Below are 22868 nucleotides of genomic sequence, written 5' to 3'. Positions count from 1 at the left end.
CCGTGGTAACACCTGTGGTGAGAGCAACAAATATTTGGTTAAAGTTTGTCGAAAACAAGTATGGCTGCAAACATTATACCTGCAAACATAATGGCTGCAAATATGGCCCAAACATTATGGCTATAAACACTATGGCTGCAATCATGGCCAAAACGTTATGGCTGCATTTTCGCATCTGTTAACTTATTCATAAAAATGCTACTTAGAAAAGTAACTGGTACATTTTACAAGCACTAGCGGTGCTAGTACTGATCCTTGAAGCGCCTCACTGTAACTCCACTTCATGAGAATCATGTCCTATTATTGTTCCCATTTATATATTACGCCGAAAACCTCGTACACTGTAATAATTTACTTTTATAAATCTCCTCCACTTTGTGGTTTCCAGATGTGTTTGTGATGGGGAGCTTCGTCACTTGCTCTTTGAAGTCAAAACAAATACAAGTAGCCTTAACTCTTCACAAAAGCACAAATCTGATATTCAAGACAACGTGCTTTACCAACTTCTCTCAAATATTTCCTTCTCATTTAACAACTACACCTGTCAAGTTACCTAGAATTTATTTTCTGTAAAAATTTTCTCTCTAGTTTTGTTTCTGGACGCCACGTTACCAACTTTTGTACACATTTTGTTGAAGCCAGGTGGTGTTCAGTGGGCGCGGCTCTCTGCTCAACCTCCTTCCAGGACCTAATGTTAAGTTAACAATAAACTAACTGCTAAGTTTTTAATCCTCAATTAACATCTCTCGCTGTGAGAGAAGTTTTAGTCTCGTTATTAGCGTACTGAGCATAGAGCCTCAGTCACTCCTCGAGACTAATAACCTACACAGGTTTATTGCTTTACTGGGGACATTCATCCTCTAAGAAGACAATAAACGTATATAAATATATATATATATATATATATATATATATATATATATATATATATATATATATATATATATATATATATATATATATATATATATATACACACGCGCGCGCGCGCGTTTATTGTCTTCTCCGAGGATGAAGGTCCCCAGTGAAGTTCTAGAGGTGGTACCTCCCTACATATATATATATATATATATATGTGTGTGTGTGTGTGTGTGTGTGTGTGTGTGTGTGTGTGTGTGTGTGTGTGTGTGTGTGTGTGTGTGTGTGTGTGTGTGTGTGTGTGTGTGTGTGTGTGTGTGTGTGTGTGTGTGTGTGTGTGTGTGTGTGTGTGTGTGTGTAAGAGTAAGAGACGAGAGTCAGAGTGTAATACTTACTTGGGTCTGCCGAACTGGTCTCTGGGAATATGGTTGGTGCGAGGGGCGGCCTGTTCCCGCTCCATCAGCATGGCGCGGAACACTTCTACCTTCTCCTGCACCTCCTTGTCGTCGAACCTGCACAGGTAAACCTCATCATTACAGACCTACAAACCAAGCACACCTGTTTCAAATATCTGTATGTCCAGCCTTACAGTTGTAGATTATTATAATAAAAACGAAGCGCTAAGCCACAAGGGCTATACAGCTTACAGTTGTAGAGGTATAAGGTATATAATGTTAGGATGTATGGCAGAGTGAACCATAAATGCAAAGAAAGAGAGTGTCCGGATTGTAACTCTGCCCCTATAAAATCTCTCTGGATTTAAAGCATGAAGAGCAGGAGTTGAAGGAAGAGCAAAAGACGAGAAGCAGCAGCAATAACATTAAACGGAAGGGGAACATCAAAAGGAAGAGAGCGGCAGCATGATGCAGTAGAATCAGTAATACAAAAGATCAAAATAACCTTCAGGAACCTGAACTGAAACAAAACATTCCAATGTTGCACATACAGCGTCAGTGTGTATGTAAGTCACACCCACAAAACCAGGAGTCATCACCAATCCTGGTATCGAGTAAGTGAAGACAGGCACGCTCGCACCGTAGACTTCATCAGCTGCTACTGTTATAATAATCATTATTACACTTCACCTAAAGCAGGAGTTCTTAACCGAGGGTATACATACCCCTTGGGGGTATGGGAACCAAAAAATGGAGGTACGGGACTCCATCTCTGAACAACTTGCTGATTTTCTATAAATATGATAAAATCCTTAAGCTTTTCTTTCAGCTGTTCTGGTCCTAGATATCCATATGCAAAGCAAAACCAAACTACTGACATCTTTTGAAAGTCATACTGGTACCTAACAGGACTGGTGATGATGATGATGATTTCGAGTCTGGTGAAAGGGTATGGGAACATACTGGACCATCCACTGGGGGAAGGAGGGTTGTAATTGTAAGGTTAATAACCCGTGATCTAAAGCGTAATAAAGATGAATCAATAACAGCAAGAACTAGGAGAGGCTTGATCCTATGTTTGGTAATCGTAAGAGCACACGCTACTTAACTATAGCCAGTTTACTTGATGGCTCGTTCTCGGTCTCTCTCCCCCTCCCTCATGCCTTCTCATTTTCCCTTACCCCAAAATTCTGAAGAGGGCGAGAAGAGCACCAAATAAATTAAACCAAAGAAATAACGGTAAGCGGAAGGGAAGAGATGAATTAGTTTGACGAAACGCAAATTTAATAACGACGGGAAGAAGAGTGAAAATGATATTTCATAAATTAGAAACATAAATGGGAATGTATCGGTGTTATCTCATCACACGAGTTTAGGAGAAAAGAAAATCCTTTCATGGTAAGAGGAGGCACAGTTTGTGAAATTAGGATAGCCAAGATAAAACAATAATTTCCAGAATATATATATATATATATATATATATATATATATATATATATATATATATATATATATATATATATACATATACATATATATATATATATATATATATATATATATATATATATATATATATATATATATGCAGTTTAAAAACTGTAGTGTAAAGCACCCTTCTGGCAAGACAGTGATGGAGTGAATGATGGTGAAAGTTTTTCTTTTTCGGGCCACCCTGCCTTGGTGGGAATCGGCCAGTGTGTTAATAAAAATAAAATAAATATATGCAAGATTACAGGTACGTCTTGCTACTTCTACTTACACTTAGGTCACACTACACATACATGTACATGTTTATTTATACACGCTCATCTGAGTTTTCTTTGATTTTATCTTAATAGTTCTTGGTCTTATTACTTTTCCTTTTATATCCATGGGGAAGTGGAATAAGAATCTTTCCTCCGTAAGCCATGCGTGTTGTAAAAGTCAACTAAAATGCCGGGAACAATGGGCTAGTAACCCCTTTTCCTGTAATAATTGCTAAAAAGAATAAGAAGAAAACTGTCAAAGAGGGAAGTCTGAATGTGCGTGGATGTTGTGCAAATGATAAGAAAGAGATGATTGTGGATGCTATGAATGAGAAGAAGCTGGATGTCCTGGCTTTATGTGAAACAAAGCTGAAGGGGCTGGGAGAGTTTCTGACGTGAGGAATAAATGGGATTAGGTCAGGGGTTTCTAATAGAGTTAGAGCTAAAGAAAGAGGAGCAATAATGTTGAAGGATAAGTTATGGCAGGAAAAGAGGGACTATAAAGGTATTAATTCAAGGATAATGTGGAGTAAAATAAAGGTTAGATGTGAAAAGTGGGTTATAGTATGCGTATATGCACGTGGAGAAGAGAGAAGTGTAGAGGAGAGCGAGAGATTTTGGGAAATGTTGAGTGAATGCGTGGGGAGTTTTGAACCAAGTGTGAGAGTAATGGTGGTTGGGGATTTCAATGTTAAAGTGGGCAAAAATGTTGTGGAGGTAGTAGTAGGTAAATTTGGGGTGCCAGGGGTAAATGAAAAAGGGGAGCCTTTAATTGAGCTACGTGTAGAAAGAGGTTTGGTAACAAGTAATACATATTTTATGAAGAAGAGAATAAATAAATATACAAGGTATGATATAGCATGTAATGAAAGTAGTTTGTTAGATTATGTATTGGTGGATTAAAGGTTGATGGGTAGGCTCCAGGATGTACATGTTATAGAGGGGCAACTGATATATCGGATCATTATTTAGTTGTAGCTACAGTTAGAGTAAGAGGTAGATGGGAAAAGAGGAAAATGGCAACAACAAGCAAGAGGGAGGAGAAAGTGTATAAACTAAGGGAGGAGGAAGTTCGGGTGAGATATAAGCGACTATTGGCAGAAAGGTGGGCTAGTGCAAAGATGAGTAGTGGGGAGGGTTGAAGAGGGTTGGAATAGTTTTAAAAATGCAGTATTAGAATGTAGGGCAGAAGTTTGTGGTTATAGGAGGGTGGGGGCAGGAGGGAAGAGGAGTGATTGGTGGAATGATGAAGTAAAGGGTGTGATAAAGAGAAAAAGGTAGCTTATGAGAGGTTTTTACAAAGCAGAAGTGTTATAAGAAGAGTAGAGTATATGGAGAGTAAAAGAAAGGTGAAGAGAGTGGTGAGAGAGTGTAAAAGGAGAGTGGATGATAGAGTGGGGGAGGCACTGTCAAGAAATTTTAATGAAAATAAGAAAAAAAATTGGAGTGAGTTAAACAAGTTAAGCAAGCATAGAGAACGAATGGATTTGTCAGTTAAAAACAGAGTAGGGGAGTTAGTAGATGGGGAGAGGGAGGTATTAGGTAGATGGCGAGAATATTTTGAGGAACTTTTAAATGTCGACGAAGAAAGGGAAGCGGTAATTTCATGCACTGGCCAGGGAGGTATACCATCTTTTAGGAGTGAAGAAGAACAGGATGTGAGTGTGGGGGAGGTACGTGAGGCATTATGTAGAATGAAAGGGGGTAAAGCAGCTGGAACTGACGGGATCATGACAGAAGTGTTAAAAGCAGGGGAGGGGGGGATATAGTGTTAGAGTGGTTGGTATTTTTGTTTAATAAATGTATGAAAGAGGGGAAGGTACCTAGGGATTGGCAGAGAGCATGTATAGTCCCTTTATATAAAGGGAAGGGGGACAAAAGATTTTGTAAAAATTATAGAGGAATAAGTTTACTGAGTATACCAGGAAAAGTGTACAGTAGGGTTATAATTGAAAGAATTAGAGGTAAGACAATGTAGAATTGCGGATGAGCAAGGAGGTTTCAGAGTGGGTAGGGGATGTGTAGATCAAGTGTTTACACTGAAGCATATATGTGAACAGTATTTATATAAAGGTAGGGAAGTTTTTATTGCATTTATGGATTTAGAAAAGGCATATGATACAGAGGATAGGGGAGCAATGTGGCAGATGTTGCAAGTACGTAAACGGAATAGATGGTAAGTTACTAAATGCAGTAAAGAGTTTTTATAAGGATAGTGAGGCTCAGGTTAGGGTGTGTAGCAGAGAGGGAGACTACTTCCCGGTAAAAATAGGTCTTAGACAGGGATGTGTAATGTCACCATAGTTGTTTAATATATTTATAGATGGGGTTGTAAAAGAAGTAAATGCTAGGGTGTTCGGGAGAGGGGTGGGATTAAATTATGGGGAATCAAATACAAAACGGGAATTGACACAGTTACTTTTTGTTGATGATACTGTGCTTATGGGAGATTCTAAAGAAAAATTGCAAAGGTTAATGGATGAGTTTGGGAGTGTAAAGGTAGAAAGTTGAAAGTGAACATAGAAAAGAGTAAGGTGATGAGGGTATCAAATGATTTAGATAAAGAAAAATTGGATATCAAATTGGGGAGGAGGAGTATGGAAGAAGTGAATGTTTTCAGATACTTGGGAGTTGACGTGTCGGCGGATGGATTTATGAAGGATGAGGTTAATCATAGAATTGATGAGGGAAAAAAGGTGAGTGGTGCATTGAGGTATATGTGGAGTCAAAAAACGTTATCTATGGAGGCAAAGAAGGGAATGTATGAAAGTATAGTAGTACCAACACTCTCATATGGATGTGAAGCTTGGGTGGTAAATGCAGCAGCGAGGAGGCGGTTGGAGGCAGTGGAGATGTCCTGTCTAAGGGCAATGTGTGGTGTAAATATTATGCAGAAAATTCGGAGTGTGGAAATTAGGAGGTGTGGAGTTAATAAAACTATTAGTCAGAGGGCAGAAGAGGGGTTGTTGAGGTGGTTTGGTCATTTAGAGAGAATGGATCGAAGTAGAATGACATGGAGAGCGTATAAATCTGTAGGGAAAGGAAGGCGGGGTAGGGGTCGTCCTCGAAAAAGTTGGAAGGAAGGGGTAAGGGAGGTTTTGTGGGCGAGGGGCTCTGACTTCCAGCAAGCGTGCATGAGCGTGTTCGATAGGAGTGAATGGAGACGAATGGTATTTGGGACCTGACAATCTGTTGGAGTGTGAGCAGGGTAATATTTAGTGAAGGGATTCAGGGACCGGTTATTTTTATATAGCCAGACTTGAGTCCTGGAAATGGGACGTACAATGCCTGCACTCTAAAGGAGGGGTTTCGGGATATTAGCAGTTTGGAAGGATATATTGTGTATTTTTATACGTATATACTTCTAAACTGTTGTGTTCTGAGCACCTCTGCAAAAACAGTGATTATGTGTGAGTGAGGTGAAAGTGTTGAATGATGAAAGTATTTTGGGGGGGGGGATTTTCTTTCTTTTTGGGTCCCCCTGCCTCGGTAGGAGACAGCCGACTTGTTAATATATATATATATATATATATATATATATATATATATATATAAATATATATATATATATATATATATATACGGTGTGCAGAATAGGTAAAACTTTCGATTTTGGCTTAAATAGCAACGATCTTCTTGCCGAATACGGCAAGCTAAAATTTGTATATGCAATAATTTTGCAAAAATCATTCTGAACATAACGAAAAAAGTATATTTCATTGTGTTTGTTTATTATTAAAATACTGTAAACTTGTCTCAAATATATTAGTTAGATTACGCTAAATTAAATTGCGCTTGTTATAATAAGGTTAGGTAAGTTTTCTAAGGTTCTTTGGTACAAAATTATTAATTTTTACATTAACATAAATGAAAAATATATATTTAAACGTATAAGAGAAAAATTTAGAAAGGGATTAATTTTAAATGAGTTCTTGCTAATTGACCAGTTTTACCTATTCCGTATGACATATATATATGTCGTGTCGAATAGGTACAATTTCACCAGCACATAATTCACATTATGCTTTCTGCACCTTGTCAAGTGAGACCATAATCTAAAAAAAGGTGTCCGCTCTCAACCTATCGTCTTAGTCAATGTTGTAATGTTGCTAAGACAGTCGAATGGTTGACTTTTATACTGATCCTTAAATAGGGATTTATCAGACTGTGCATTGCTGAGTATGCACAGTGGGTCCTGATTTTCCTTTCGTGTTTAAAACAATTTTACTGCCTCTTTGTAATATTTCGTTTTTTTAATATGTTTTAACTGGTTAATTTTTATTAACGGACAACATTCTAATCTAGCCAAACCTAAATAACGTAAGACAAGAATTCAACAAAAACCGCATGCGAGAAATCGACTTAGAATTTGTAAGGAAGAGTCGCAGCAACAAGTCTTGCCAACTTGACTGTTGTTTTAGGAGAGAGCCGCTGTGTACTGGTCTGAGGACTTCATCTTCTGATGCAAGTGTACTGTGAGGACACACTATATGCTTAAGTGTAGTACACTATATATCTTGGAATACAGATCTACCCGGCTGGGTATTATTAGCCTTTACTTGTTCGTTATAGTAGACTATTTTTATTCCGTCTGGTGGAGACTCAGTTTCTGAATATCTCAGCATTGAGTATTTGACCAGTTTTGTGGACTTAGCCTATTCTAGAACTGAACATATTTTGTTCCGTTAGACTCACTGTTTCTGTTCATTATTTTATGAAATTATGTCTATGTGTAGATGGTATCTGCAAACATGCATTGTGTTGACTTGTGGTGCACAAGTGACTTGTACACCATTATAGTACTTGCATGATTCAACAGTTTTGTGTAAAATTTTGTATGATTAATTCGGTATTGAAATTAGTTATTATTAAACCTTGATTAACTTATGTTTGGCATATACATTATATTAATGATCTTTAATGCCGAAAACATGATAAATAAAACATTCTTAACACTTTGGTATCTGTAATGATGAGATGTTTCGCCAACCACCAACTTTATTACACCAATATACTATATATCTCTCCATCCTCGTGAATGTGCTTTACCTTCATCAAGGCTGAGGCACTGAACTGCTATCAAGGCTGAGGCACTGAACTGCTATCAAGGCTGAAGCACTGAACTATCAAGGCTGAGGCACTGAACTATCAAGGCTGAGGCACTGAACTGTCAAGGCTGAGGCACTGAACTATCAAGGCTGAGGCACTGAACTATCAAGGCTGAGGCACTGAACTATCAAGGCTGAGGCACTGAACTATCAAGGCTGAGGCACTGAACTGCTATCAAGGCTGAAGCACTGAACTATCAAGGCTGAGGCACTGAACTATCAAGGCTGAGGCACTGAACTGTCAAGGCTGAGGCACTGAACTATCAAGGCTGAGGCACTGAACTGCTATCAAGGCTGAGGCACTGAACTATCAAGGCTGAGGCACTGAACTATCAAGGCTGAGGCACTGAACTGCTATCAAGGCTGAAGCACTGAACTATCAAGGCTGAGGCACTGAACTATCAAGGCTGAGGCACTGAACTGTCAAGGCTGAGGCACTGAACTATCAAGGCTGAGGCACTGAACTGCTATCAAGGCTGAGGCACTGAACTATCAAGGCTGAGGCACTGAACTATCAAGGCTGAGGCACTGAACTGTCAAGGCTGAGGCACTGAACTATCAAGGCTGAGGCACTGAACTGCTATCAAGGCTGAGGCACTGAACTATCAAGGCTGAGGCACTGAACTATCAAGGCTGAGGCACTGAACTGTCAAGGCTGAGGCACTGAACTATCAAGGCTGAGGCACTGAACTGTCAAGGCTGAGGCACTGAACTATCAAGGCTGAGGCACTGAACTGTCAAGGCTGAGGCACTGAACTATCAAGGCTGAAGCACTGAACTATCAAGGCTGAGGCACTGAACTGTCAAGGCTGAGGCACTGAACTGTCAAGGCTGAGGCACTGAACTATCAAGGCTGAGGCACTGAACTGTCAAGGCTGAGGCACTGAACTGTCAAGGCTGAGGCACTGAACTGTCAAGGCTGAGGCACTGAACTGTCAAGGCTGAGGCACTGAACTATCAAGGCTGAGGCACTGAACTATCAAGGCTGAGGCACTGAACTGTCAAGGCTGAGGCACTGAACTATCAAGGCTGAGGCACTGAACTGTCAAGGCTGAGGCACTGAACTATCAAGGCTGAGGCAGTGAACTATCAAGGCTGAGGCACTGAACTATCAAGGCTGAGGCACTGAACTGTCAAGGCTGAGGCACTGAACTGTCAAGGCTGAGGCACTGAACTGTCAAGGCTGAGGCACTTAACTATCAAGGCTGAGGCACTGAACTGTCAAGGCTGAGGCACTGAACTATCAAGGCTGAGGCACTGAACTGTCAAGGCTGAGGCACTGAACTGTCAAGGCTGAGGCACTGAACTATCAAGGCTGAGGCACTGAACTGTCAAGGCTGAGGCACTGAACTATCAAGGCTGAGGCACTGAACTATCAAGGCTGAGGCACTGAACTGTCAAGGCTGAGGCACTGAACTATCAAGGCTGAGGCACTGAACTGTCAAGGCTGAGGCACTGAACTATCAAGGCTGAGGCACTGAACTGTCAAGGCTGAGGCACTGAACTATCAAGGCTGAGGCACTGAACTGTCAAGGCTGAGGCACTGAACTGTCAAGGCTGAGGCACTGAACTGTCAAGGCTGAGGCACTTAACTATCAAGGCTGAGGCACTGAACTGTCAAGGCTGAGGCACTGAACTATCAAGGCTGAGGCACTGAACTGTCAAGGCTGAGGCACTGAACTATCAAGGCTGAGGCACTGAACTATCAAGGCTGAGGCACTGAACTGCTATCAAGGCTGAGGCACTGAACTATCAAGGCTGAGGCACTGAGCTGCTATCAATGCTGAAGCACTGAACTATCAAGGCTGAGGCACTGAACTATCAAGACTGAGGCACTGAACTATCAAGGCTGAGGCACTGAGCTATCAAGGCTGAGGCACTGAACTATCAAGGCTGAGGCACTGAACTATCAAGGCTGAGTCACTGAACTGCTATCAATGCTGAGGCACTGAGCTATCAAGGCTGAGGCACTGAACTATCAAGGCTGAGGCACTGAACTGCTATCAAGGCTGAGGCACTGAACTATCAAGGCTGAGGCACTGAACTATCAAGGCTGAGGCACTGAACTGCTATCAATGCTGAGGCACTGAACTATCAAGGCTGAGGCACTGAACTATCAAGGTTGAGGCACTGAACTGCAATCAAGGCTGAGGCACTGAACTATCAAGGCTGAGGCACTGAACTGCTATCAAGGTTGAGGCACTGAACTGCAATCAAGGCTGAGACACTGAACTGCTATCAAGGCTGAAGCACTGAACTATCAAGGCTGAGGCACTGAACTGCTATCAAGACTGAGGCACTGAACTGCTATCAATGCTGAGGCACTGAACTATCAAGGCTGAGGCACTGAACTGCTATCAAGGCTGAGGCACTGAACTGCTATGAAGGCTGAGGCACTGAACTGCTATCAAGACTGAGGCACTGAACTACTATCAAGGCTGAGGCACTGAATTACTATCAAGGCTGAGGCATTGAACTATCAAGGCTGAGGCACTGAACTGCTATCAAGGCTGAAGCACTGAACTACTATCAAGGCTGAGGCAATGAATTACTATCAAGGCTGAGGCACTGAACTATCAAGGCTGAGGCACTGAACTGCTATCAAGGCTGAGGCACTGAACTGCTATCAAGGCTGAGGCACTGAGCTACTATCAAGGCTGAGGCACTGAACTATCAAGGCTGAGGCACTGAACTATCAAGGCTGAGGCACTGAACTACTATCAAGGCTGAGGCACTGAACTATCAAGGCTGAGGCACTGAACTATCAAGGCTGAGGCAATGAACTATCAAGGCTGAGGCACTGAACTATCAAGGCTGAGGCACTGAACTACTATCAAGGCTGAGGCACTGATCAAGGCTGAGGCACCGAACTACTATCAAGGCTGAGGCACTGAACTACTATCAAGGCTGAGGCACTGAACTATCAAGGCTGAGGCACTGAATTACTATCAAGGCTGAGGCACTGAACTATCAAGGCTGAGGCACTGAACTATCAAGGCTGAGGCACTGAACTACTATCAAGGCTGAGGCACTGAACTATCAAGGATGAGGCAATGAACTACTATCAAGGCTGAGACACTGAACTACTATCAAGGCTGAGGCACTGAACTACTATCAAGGCTGAGGCACTGAACTACTATCAAGGCTGAGGCACTGAACTACTATCAAGGCTGAGGCGCTGAACTACTATCAAGGCTGGGGCACTGAACTACTATCAAGGCTGAGGCAGTGAACTATCAAGGTTGAGGCACCGAACTACTATCAAGGCTGAGGCACTGAACTATCAAGGCTGAGGCACTGAACTACTATCAAGGCTGAGGCACTGAACTATCAAGGCTGAGGCACTGAACTACTATCAAGGCTGAGGCACTGAACTACTATCAAGGCTGAGGCACTGAACTATTATCAAGACTGAGGCACTGAACTACTATCAAGGCTAAGAGACTGAGCTTATATCAAGGCTAAGGGACTGAGCTTCTATCAAGGCTGAGGGATTGAACTACTATCAAGGCTGAGGCACTGAATTACTATCAAGACTGAGGCACTGAACTACTATCAAGGCTAAGGGACTAAGCTTCTATCAAGGCTAAGGGACTGAGCTTCTATCAAGGCTGAGGGACTGAGCTTCTATCAAGGCTAAGGGACTGAACTACTATCAAGGCTGAGGCACTGAACTACTATCAAGGCTTAGGCATTGAACTACTATCGAGGCTGAGGCACTGAACTATCAAGGCTGAGGCACTGAACTACTATCAAGGCTGAGGCACTGAACTATCAAGGCTGAGGCACTGAACTATCAAGGCTGAGGCACTGAACTGCTATCAAGGCTGAGGCACTGAACTACTATCAAGGCTGAGGCACTGAACTATTATCAAGACTGAGGCACTGAACTACTATCAAGGCTAAGAGACTGAGCTTATATCAAGGCTAAGGGACTGAGCTTCTATCAAGGCTGAGGGATTGAACTACTATCAAGGCTGAGGCACTGAATTACTATCAAGACTGAGGCACTGAACTACTATCAAGGCTAAGGGACTGAGCTTCTATCAAGGCTAAGGGACTGAGCTTCTATCAAGGCTGAGGGATTGAACTACTATCAAGGCTGAGGCACCGAACTACTATCAAGGCTGAGGCACTGAACTATCAAGGCTGAGGCACTGAACTACTATCGAGGCTGAGGCACTGAACTACTATCAAGGCTGAGGCACTGAACTACTATCAAGGCTGAGGCACTGAACTATCAAGGCTGAGGCACTGAACTACTATCAAGGCTGAGGCACTGAACTACTATCAAGGCTGAGGCACTGAACTATTATCAAGACTGAGGCACTGAACTACTATCAAGGCTAAGAGACTGAGCTTATATCAAGGCTAAGGGACTGAGCTTCTATCACGGCTGAGGGATTGAACTACTATCAAGGCTGAGGCACTGAATTACTATCAAGACTGAGGCACTGAACTACTATCAAGGCTAAGGGACTGAGCTTCTATCAAGGCTAAGGGACTGAGCTTCTATCAAGGCTGAGGGATTGAACTACTATCAAGGCTGAGGCACCGAACTACTATCAAGGCTGAGGCACTGAACTATCAAGGCTGAGGCACTGAACTACTATCAAGGCTGGGGCACTGAACTACTATCAAGGCTGAGGCAGTGAACTATCAAGGTTGAGGCACCGAACTACTATCAAGGCTGAGGCACTGAACTATCAAGGCTGAGGCACTGAGCTACTATCAAGGCTGAGGCACTGAACTATCAAGGCTGAGGCACTGAACTACTATCAAGGCTGAGGCACTGAACTACTATCAAGGCTGAGGCACTGAACTATTATCAAGACTGAGGCACTGAACTACTATCAAGGCTAAGAGACTGAGCTTATATCAAGGCTAAGGGACTGAGCTTCTATCAAGGCTGAGGGATTGAACTACTATCAAGGCTGAGGCACTGAATTACTATCAAGACTGAGGCACTGAACTACTATCAAGGCTAAGGGACTGAGCTTCTATCAAGGCTAAGGGACTGAGCTTCTATCAAGGCTGACGGATTGAACTACTATCAAGGCTGAGGCACCGAACTACTATCAAGGCTGAGGCACTGAACTACTATCAAGGCTGAGGCACTGAACTACTATCAAGGCTGAGGCACTGAACTATCAAGGCTGAGGCACTGAACTACTATCAAGGCTGAGGCACTGAACTACTATCAAGGCTGAGGCACTGAACTATCAAGGCTGAGGCACTGAACTACTATCAAGGCTGAGGCACTGAACTACTATCAAGGCTGAGGCACTGAACGATTATCAAGACTGAGGCACTGAACTACTATCAAGGCTAAGGGACTGAGCTTCTATCAAGGCTAAGGGACTGAGCTTCTATCAAGGCTGAGGGATTGAACTACTATCAAGGCTGAGGCACTGAACTACTATCAAGGCTGAGGCACTGAACTATTATCAAGACTGAGGCACTGAACTACTATCAAGGCTAAGAGACTGAGCTTATATCAAGGCTAAGGGACTGAGCTTCTATCAAGGCTGAGGGATTGAACTACTATCAAGGCTGAGGCACTGAATTACTATCAAGACTGAGGCACTGAACTACTATCAAGGCTAAGGGACTGAGCTTCTATCAAGGCTAAGGGACTGAGCTTCTATCAAGGCTGAGGGATTGAACTACTATCAAGGCTGAGGCACCGAACTACTATCAAGGCTGAGGCACTGAACTACTATCAAGGCTGAGGCACTGAACTACTATCAAGGCTGAGGCACTGAACTACTATCAAGGCTAAGGGACTGAGCTTCTATCAAGGCTAAGGGACTGAGCTGCTATCAAGGCTGAGGGATTGAACTACTATCAAGGCTAAGGGATTGAGCTTATATCAAGGCTTAGGGATTGAACTACTATCAAGGCTAAGGGACTGAAGTTTTATCAAGGCTGAGGCACTGAACTACTATCAAGGCTAAGGGACTGAACTTCTATCAAAGCTGGGGGACTGAACACCTCAAAACTACCTCTCCACTTCTCCCATTGTTTGCGGTATTTCTTTGAATAGACTAAAAAAAAAAAACCACTTGTTGGAAAAACGTCTTATCGTCTTATTCATCCCCCGGACATAGCGTTGTAATCAAGTAATATTTTGCTCAATAATAATCCTCAGAAACACAAGAGGTTGACTGAGCTGTAAATGTTGAGGATCTCAGAATGTGACTGAAATATACAGATCAACCAACCTGCTTTGTTTGTGTCCCCATGTGGATTACTATTGAGTATTGACAAGTGTTCATTATATAAGTATTATTTTACTTATGCTGTGTACTGTGCCTACTATTTCCGTGCACACTGTAAATATATTTGTATAATGACTTTAGGCAGTAAAGATAGGTTCGTAATTCAACTCTGTTTTGCCAAGCCCCTAGATTAGTAATTACAATTACAATTTTCGGATTAAAACCGTGAGATAATTTTCTTACAACAGGAACTGCTTTGGAAGCAGAGGCAAGCATGGCAGATAGCATGGGAATACTGATCTTGTTAAATGTTGTCGTTGTAAGTGTTGTGAGGCACGCTTGTCTCTGTGGCTGATACAGTCACAAGCAGTAATTGTTAACTTTAACACAAAATGTTTATACATTAGGCAAAACGTCTTAAAATAATTTTCCAGTTATCACTTGTGTCTATCATCTATTATGGCAAACATGTCTCATAACAAATAAGACAAAAACTCTTGACAAAATTGAAGTCTGGGTGATGCTGAGATTTGAGAGAGAGCTCTTAGTTTCTGCGTGAAGGTCTTCTTTATTATATTAAACAGGTTGAAGACAAGAGGAGCGAAGGGTAATCCTGGCGATCAAGGATAACAATAGAAAGGCCTTTATTAAAGTCAACAGTGTATGTAGCAGATTTACAAAGAGGTTATGGTAAGCTAACAACGATGACGAAGTTGCTGTTGCTGAAATTTTTAATTAACTAACTTAATAAAATTTAATATAATAAAACTTAATTCGCTTGAGGCAGATATGGTTGTAAAAGTGATCATGTGAATGATAATGTAGCGGCCATGATGATTTATAAATATACGAACAGGAATGAAATAAAACCTAAATGTTGATACCAATATACTAAATTTTAGGCCGGGCTGTGGTTCGTATGTTGGCTTATGTGCGCCCAGCAGTAACTGGCTGGTTGATCAGACCCTGATCCACCACGAGGCCTGGTCTCAGACCGGGCCGCAGGGGCGATGACCCCAGAAACCTTCTCCAAGTATACTCCAGATACCGATAACATCAAAATTAACCCAAAACCCACTGATACTGGTACTCATACCACCAAAATTAGCAGATAATCACTTTTAGGCCGATACACATAACAGTACCATCAAAATTACTTGATACCGATATTTTGACACATTCCTAATATTAACTCAGAGTTGTTACAAAGCACAACCACTACCAGTACTACTACCACCACCACCACTGTCACCACCGCCACTGCCCCCGCCACCACCACATCTGCCACCAGCAGCACCACCACCACCATTACCACCACCGCTGCCGCCACTGTCACCACCACCAGCACTGCCACCACCACCACTACATCTGCCACGAGCAGCACCACCGTCACTACCACCACCGCCGCCGCCACTGTCATCACCACCAGCACTGCCACCACCACTACATCTGCCACCAGCAGCACCACCACCACCGTCACTACCACCACCGCCGCCGCCACTGTCACCACCACCAGCACTGCCACCACATCTGCCACCAGCAGCACCACCACCACCGTCACTACCAGTCTACCAACACCGCCGCCGACACTGTCACCACCACCAGCACTGCCGCCACCACCACCACATCTGTCACCAGCAGCAGCAGCACCACCACACCTTCCCCACTCTGTGAAACCCATCAAATGCAGACATTGTCAGTCACCACGTCGCACTTACCAAACTGTACCGCCACCAGTCACTACCAATACCACCACCACCACCACCACCAGTCACTACCACCACCACCAGTCACTACCACCACCACCACCAGTCACTACCACCACCACCACCAGTCACTACCACCACCACCACCAGTCACTACCACCACCACCAGTCACTACCACCACCACCACCAGTCACTACCACCACCAGTCACTGCCACCACCACCACCAGTCACTACCGCCACCACCACCAGTCACTACCACCACCAGTCACTACCACCACCACCAGTCACTACCACCACCACCACCAGTCACTACCACCACCAGTCACTGCCACCACCACCACCAGTCACTACCGCCACCACCACCAGTCACTACCGCCACCACCACCAGTCACTACCGCCACCACCAGTCACTACCAATACCACCACCACCACCACCAGTCACTACCACCACCACCACCAGTCACTACCACCACCACCAGTCACTACCACCACCACCAGTCACTACCAATACCACCACCACCAGTCACTACCACCACCACCACCAGTCACTACCACCACCACCAGTCACTACCACCACCAGTCACTACCAATACCACCACCACCAGTCACTACCGCCACCACCACCAGTCACTACCACCACCACCACCAGTCACTACCACCACCACCACCAGTCACTGCCGCCACCACCACCAGTCACTACCGCCACCACCGCCAGTCACTACCACCACCACCACCAGTCACTACCACCACCACCACCAGTCACTACCACCACCAGTCACTACCACCACCACCACCAGTCACTACCACCACCACCACCAGTCACTACCACCACCACCACCAGTCACTACCGCCACCACCACCAGTCACTACCACCACCACCACCACCAGTCACTACCACCACCACCAGTCACTACCACCACCACCACCAGTCACTACCACCACCACCACCACCAGTCACTACCACCACCACCAGACACTACCACCACCACCAGTCACTACCGCCACCACCACCAGTCACTACCACCACCACCACCAGTCACTACCACCACCACCAGTCACTACCACCACCACCAGTCACTACCAATACCACCACCACCACCACCAGTCACTACCACCACCACCAGTCACTACCACCACCAGTCACTGCCACCACCACCACCAGTCACTGCCACCACCACCACCAGTCACTACCGCCACCACCACCAGTCACTACCACCACCACCACCAGTCACTACCACCACCACCACCAGTCACTGCCACCACCACCAGTCACTACCGCCACCACCACCAGTCACTACCGCCACCACCACCAGTCACTACCACCACCACCACCAGTCACTACCGCCACCACCACCAGTCACTACCACCACCAGTCACTACCACCACCACCACCAGTCACTACCACCACCACCACCAGTCACTACCACCACCACCACCAGTCACTACCGCCACCACCACCAGTCACTACCACCACCACCACCACCAGTCACTACCACCACCACCAGTCACTACCACCACCACCACCAGTCACTACCACCACCACCAGTCACTACCACCACCACCAGACACTACCACCACCACCAGTCACTACCGCCACCACCACCAGTCACTACCACCACCACCACCACCAGTCACTACCACCACCACCATCAGTCACTACCACCACCACCACCAGTCACTACCACCACCACCAGTCACTACCACCACCACCAGTCACTACCACCACCACCAGTCACTACCACCACCACCAGTCACTACCACCACCACCAGTCACTACCACCACCACCAGTCACTACCACCACCACCACCAGTCACTACCACCACCACCAGTCACTACCACCACCACCAGTCACTACCACCACCACCACCAGTCACTACCACCACCACCATCAGTCACTACCACCACCACCACCAGTCACTACCACCACCACCACCAGTCACTACCACCACCACCACCATCAGTCACTACCACCACCACCACCAGTCACTACCACCACCACCACCATCAGTCACTACCACCACCAGTCACTACCACCACCACCAGTCACTACCACCACCACCACCACCACCAGTCACTACCACCACCACCATCAGTCACTACCACCACCACCACCAGTCACTACCACCACCACCACCAGTCACTACCACCACTACCACCAGTCACTACCACCACCACCACCAGTCACTACCACCGCCACCACCATCAGTCACTACCACCACCACCACCAGTCACTACCACCACCACCACCATCAGTCACTACCGCCACCACCACCAGTCACTACCACCACCACCACCACCAGTCACTACCACCACCACCAGTCACTACCACCACCACCACCAGTCACTACCGCCACCACCACCAGTCACTACCACCACCACCACCAGTCACTACCACCACCACCACCAGTCACTACCACCACCACCACCAGTCACTACCACCACCACCACCAGTCACTACCACCACTACCACCAGTCACTACCACCACCACCATCAGTCACTACCACCGCCACCACCATCAGTCACTACCACCACCACCACCAGTCACTACCACCACCACCACCATCAGTCACTACCGCAACCACAACCAGTCACTACCACCACCACCACCACCAGTCACTACCACCACCACCAGTCACTACCACCACCACCACCAGTCACTACCACCACCACCACCAGTCACTACCACCGCCACCACCATCAGTCACTACCACCACCACCACCAGTCACTACCACCACCACCAGTCACTACCGCCACCACCACCAGTCACTACCACCACCACCACCACCAGTCACTACCACCACCACCACCACCAGTCACTACCACCACCACCAGTCACTACCACCACCACCACCAGTCACTACAACCACCACCAGTCACTACCACCACCACCACCAGTCACTACCGCCACCGCCACCAGTCACTACCACCACCACCACCAGTCACTACAACCACCACCACGTCACTACCACCACCACCACCAGTCACTACAACCACCACCACGTCACTACCACCACCACCACCAGTCACTACCACCACCACCACCACCACCAGTCACTACCACCACCACCAGTCACTACCACCACCACCAGTCACTACCACCACCACCACCACCACCACCACCACCACCACCACCAGTCACTACCACCACCACCAGTCACTACCACCACCACAAGTCACTACCACCACCACCACCAGTCACTACCACCACCACCAGTCACTACCACCACCACCAGTCACTATCACCACCACCACCAGTCACTACCACCACCACCACCACCAGTCACTACCACCACCACCAGTCACTACCGCCACCACCACCAGTCACTACCACCACCACCACCAGTCACTACAACCACCACCACGTCACTACCACCACCACCAGTCGCTACCACCACCACCACCAGTCACTACCACCACCAGTCACTACCACCACCACCAGTCACTACCACCACCACCACCAGCCACTACCACCACAAGTGACAGTGAATCATTTACCAAACTGCGGCCAGCCGGAATTAGATCCTGCGACAAATTCTCCCGCCTGAAAAAACAGAACAATGTTCACATTGCCGTAACCACTTAACCAGCGATCCTGCATGATTCTTGTAGGATCGCTGGTTAAGTGGTTAAGGCAATGTGAACAATGTCCTGTCTCTTGAGGCGGGAGAATGTGTCGCAAGATCTAATCCAAGCTGGCCGCAGTTGGGTAAATATGTGTGTGTGTGTGTGTGTGTGTGTGTGTGTGTGTGTGTGTGTGTGTGTGTGTGTGTGTGTGTGTGTGTGTGTGTGTGTGTGTGTGTACTCACCTAGTTGTGGTTTCAGGGTCGAGTCACAGTTCCTGGCCCCGCCTCTTCGCTGGCAGCTACTAAGTCACTCTTCCCACTCCATAAGCTTTATCATACCTCTTCTTAAAGCTATGTATGGATCCTGCCTCAACTACATCACTTCCCAGACTATCCCACTTCCCGGCAACTCTGTGACTAACGAAATACTTCCTAACATCCCCGTGATTCATCTTAGTCTTCAACTTCCAACTATGACACCTTGTTGCTGTGTCCCATCTCTGGAACATCTTGTCTCTGTCCACCTTGTCGATTCCTCTCAGTATTTTATATCTCGTTGTCATATCTCCCCTCTCTCTCCTGTCCTCCAGTGTCGTCAGGTCGATTTCTCTTAACCTCTCCTCACGGGACATACCCATTAGCTCCGGGACCAGTCTAGCTGCAAACTTTTGCACTTTCTTCAGTTTCCTTACTTGCCTGGCTAGGTGTGGGTTCCAAACTGGTGCTGTATATTCCAATATGGGCTTAACTTACACAGTGTACAGGGTCCTGAACGATTCCTTATTAAGATGCCGAAATGCTATTCTTAAGTTTGCTATGCGCCTGTAAGCTGTAACAGTTATTTGGTTGATGTGCGCTTCAGGAGATGTTCCTGGTGTTATACTCATCCCAAAGTCCTTTTCCTTGAGTGAGGTTTGTAGTCTCTGGCCCCTAGACTGTAGTCCGTCTGCGGTATTCTTTGCCCTTCCCCAATCTTCATGACTTAGCACTTGGTGGGGTTGAACTCAAGGAGCCTCTTGCTGGACCAGGTCTGCAGCCTGTCCAGATGCCTTTGTAGTTCTGCCTGGTCCCTGTCCGATTGAATTCTTCTCATCAACTTCACATCATCTGCAAACAGCAACACTTCGGAGTCTATTCCTTCCATCATGTCATTCACAAATACCATAAACAGCACCGGTCCCAAGACTGATCCCTGTGGAACCCCACTCGTCACAGGCGCCCACTCTGACGCCTCGCCACATACCATGACCCGCTGTTGTCTTCCTGAGAGGTAATTCCTGATCCATTGCAGTCCCCTCCCTGTTATCCCTGTCTGGTCCTCAAACTTTTGCATTAGTTGCTTGAGTGGAACTGTGTCAAACCTTCTTACAGTCCTAGAAAATTCAATCTACCCACCACTCTCTCTGTTATTTTACTGCTCTCACAATGTCATAGAACTCTCAATAAGTTTGTGACGCAGGATTTCTCATCCCTGAAACCGTGCTGTGCGCGCGTGCGTGCGTACGTGTGTATGCGCGCGCACATACTTGGTATTCCAAACGAGAAAAATGAAATTAGTGGTGTAGTATCCACGACTAGGAATGTAATGACACCAGGACGCTGACCAGTGTAGTTACTAGGTCCAAGGGTCAAGTGTAGTTACTGAGTCAAGGGTCAAGTGTAGTTACTGGGTCAAGGGTTAAGTGTAGTTACTGGGTCAAGGGTCAAGTGCAGTTACTGGGTCCGAGGGTCAAGTGTAGTTGCTGGGTACAAGGGTCAAGTGTAGTTACTGAGTCAAGGGTCAAGTGTAGTTACTGGGTCAAGGGTTAAGTGTAGTTACTGGGTCAAGGGTCAAGTGCAGTTACTGGGTCCGAGGGTCAAGTGTAGTTGCTGGGTACAAGGGTCAAGTGTAGTTACTGAGTCAAGGGTCAAGTGCAGTTACTGGGTCCGAGGGTCAAGTGTAGTTGCTGGGAACAAGAGTCAAGTGTAGCTACTGGGTACAAGGGTCAAGTGTAGTTACTGGGTCCAAGGGTCAAGTGTAGTTACTGGGTCAAAGGTCAACTGTAGTTACTGGATCCGAGGGTCAAGTGTAGTTACTGGGTACAAGGGTCAAGTGTAGTTACTGGGTACAAGGGTCAAGTGTAGTTACTGGGTCCAAGGATCAAGTGTAGTTACTGGGTCAAGGGTCAAGTGCAGTTACTGGGTACAAGGCTCAAGTGTAGTTACTGGGTCCGAGGGTCAAGTGTAGTTACTGGGTCAAGGGTCAAGTGTAGTTACTGGGTACAAGGCTCAAGTATAGTTACTGGGTCCGAGGGTCAAGTGTAGTTACTGGGTCCGAGGGTCAAGTGTAGTTACTGGGTCCGAGGGTCAAGTGTAGTTACTGGGTCCGAGGGTCAAGTGTAGTTACTGGGTACAAGGGTCAAGTGTAGTTACTGGGTACAAGGGTCAAGTGTACTTACTGGGTCAAGGGTAAAGTGTAGTTACTGGGTCAAGGGTCAAGCGTAGTTACTGGGTACAAGGGTCAAGTGTAGTTACTGGGTCAAGGGTCAAGTGTAGTTACTGGGTCCGAGGGTCAAGTGTAGTTACTGGGTCCGAGGGTCAAGTGTAGTTACTGGGTCCGAGGGTCAAGTGTAGTTACTGGGTACAAGGGTCAAGTGTAGTTACTGGGTACAAGGGTCAAGTGTAGTTACTGGGTACAAGGGTCAAGTGTAGTTACTGGGTCAAGGGTCAAGTGTAGTTACTGGGTACAAGGGTCAAGTGTAGTTACTGGGTACAAGGGTCAAGTGTAGTTACTGGGTCAAGGGTCAAGTGTAGTTACTGGGTCCGAGGGTCAAGTGTAGTTACAGGGTCCGAGGGTCAAGTGTAGTTACAGGGTCCAAGGGCCAAGTGTAGTTACTGGGTCAAAGGTCAAGTGTAGTTACTGGGTCCGAGGGTCAAGTGTAGTTACTGGGTACAAGGGTCAAGTGTATTTACTGGGTCAAGGGTCAAGTGCAGTTACTGGGTCAAGGGTCAAGTGTAGTTACTGGGTACAAGGGTCAAGTGTAGTTACTGGGTACAAGGGTCAAGTGTAGTTACTGGGTCAAGGGTCTAGTTACTGGGTCAAGGGTCAAGTGTAGTTACTGGGTCAAGGGTCAAGTGTAGTTACTGGGTACAAGGGTCAAGTGTAGTTACTGGGTCAAGAGTCAAGTGTAGTTACTGGGTCAAGGGTCAAGTGTAGTTACTGGGTCAAGGGTCAAGGGTCAAGTGTAGTAACTGGGTCAAGGGTCAAGTGTAGTTACTAGGTAC

The 22868-nt window shown here is 45.9% G+C and overlaps 1 protein-coding gene across 3 annotated transcripts in view; it reads right to left on the bottom strand.

Annotated features, from left to right (window-relative positions):
- The window catches only part of LOC128686058 (SRRM2 protein homolog rsr-2), a 350784-nt gene that overhangs the window by 168344 nt on the left and 159572 nt on the right, over positions 1-22868 (bottom strand). For all 3 annotated transcript variants that reach the window (XM_070083996.1, XM_070084003.1, XM_070084014.1), the window contains one exon: positions 1254-1370. In XM_070083996.1, coding sequence (XP_069940097.1) covers positions 1254-1370 — 117 coding nt within the window. The remainder of the gene's footprint in view (positions 1-1253; positions 1371-22868) is intronic.

Source organism: Cherax quadricarinatus, chromosome 1 (assembly GCF_038502225.1).
Source record: "Cherax quadricarinatus isolate ZL_2023a chromosome 1, ASM3850222v1, whole genome shotgun sequence".
NCBI classification, from domain to species: Eukaryota; Metazoa; Arthropoda; class Malacostraca; order Decapoda; family Parastacidae; genus Cherax; species Cherax quadricarinatus.
Note: the sequence above shows the minus strand (reverse complement) of the source record. Positions and strands in the feature narration are given on the sequence as shown.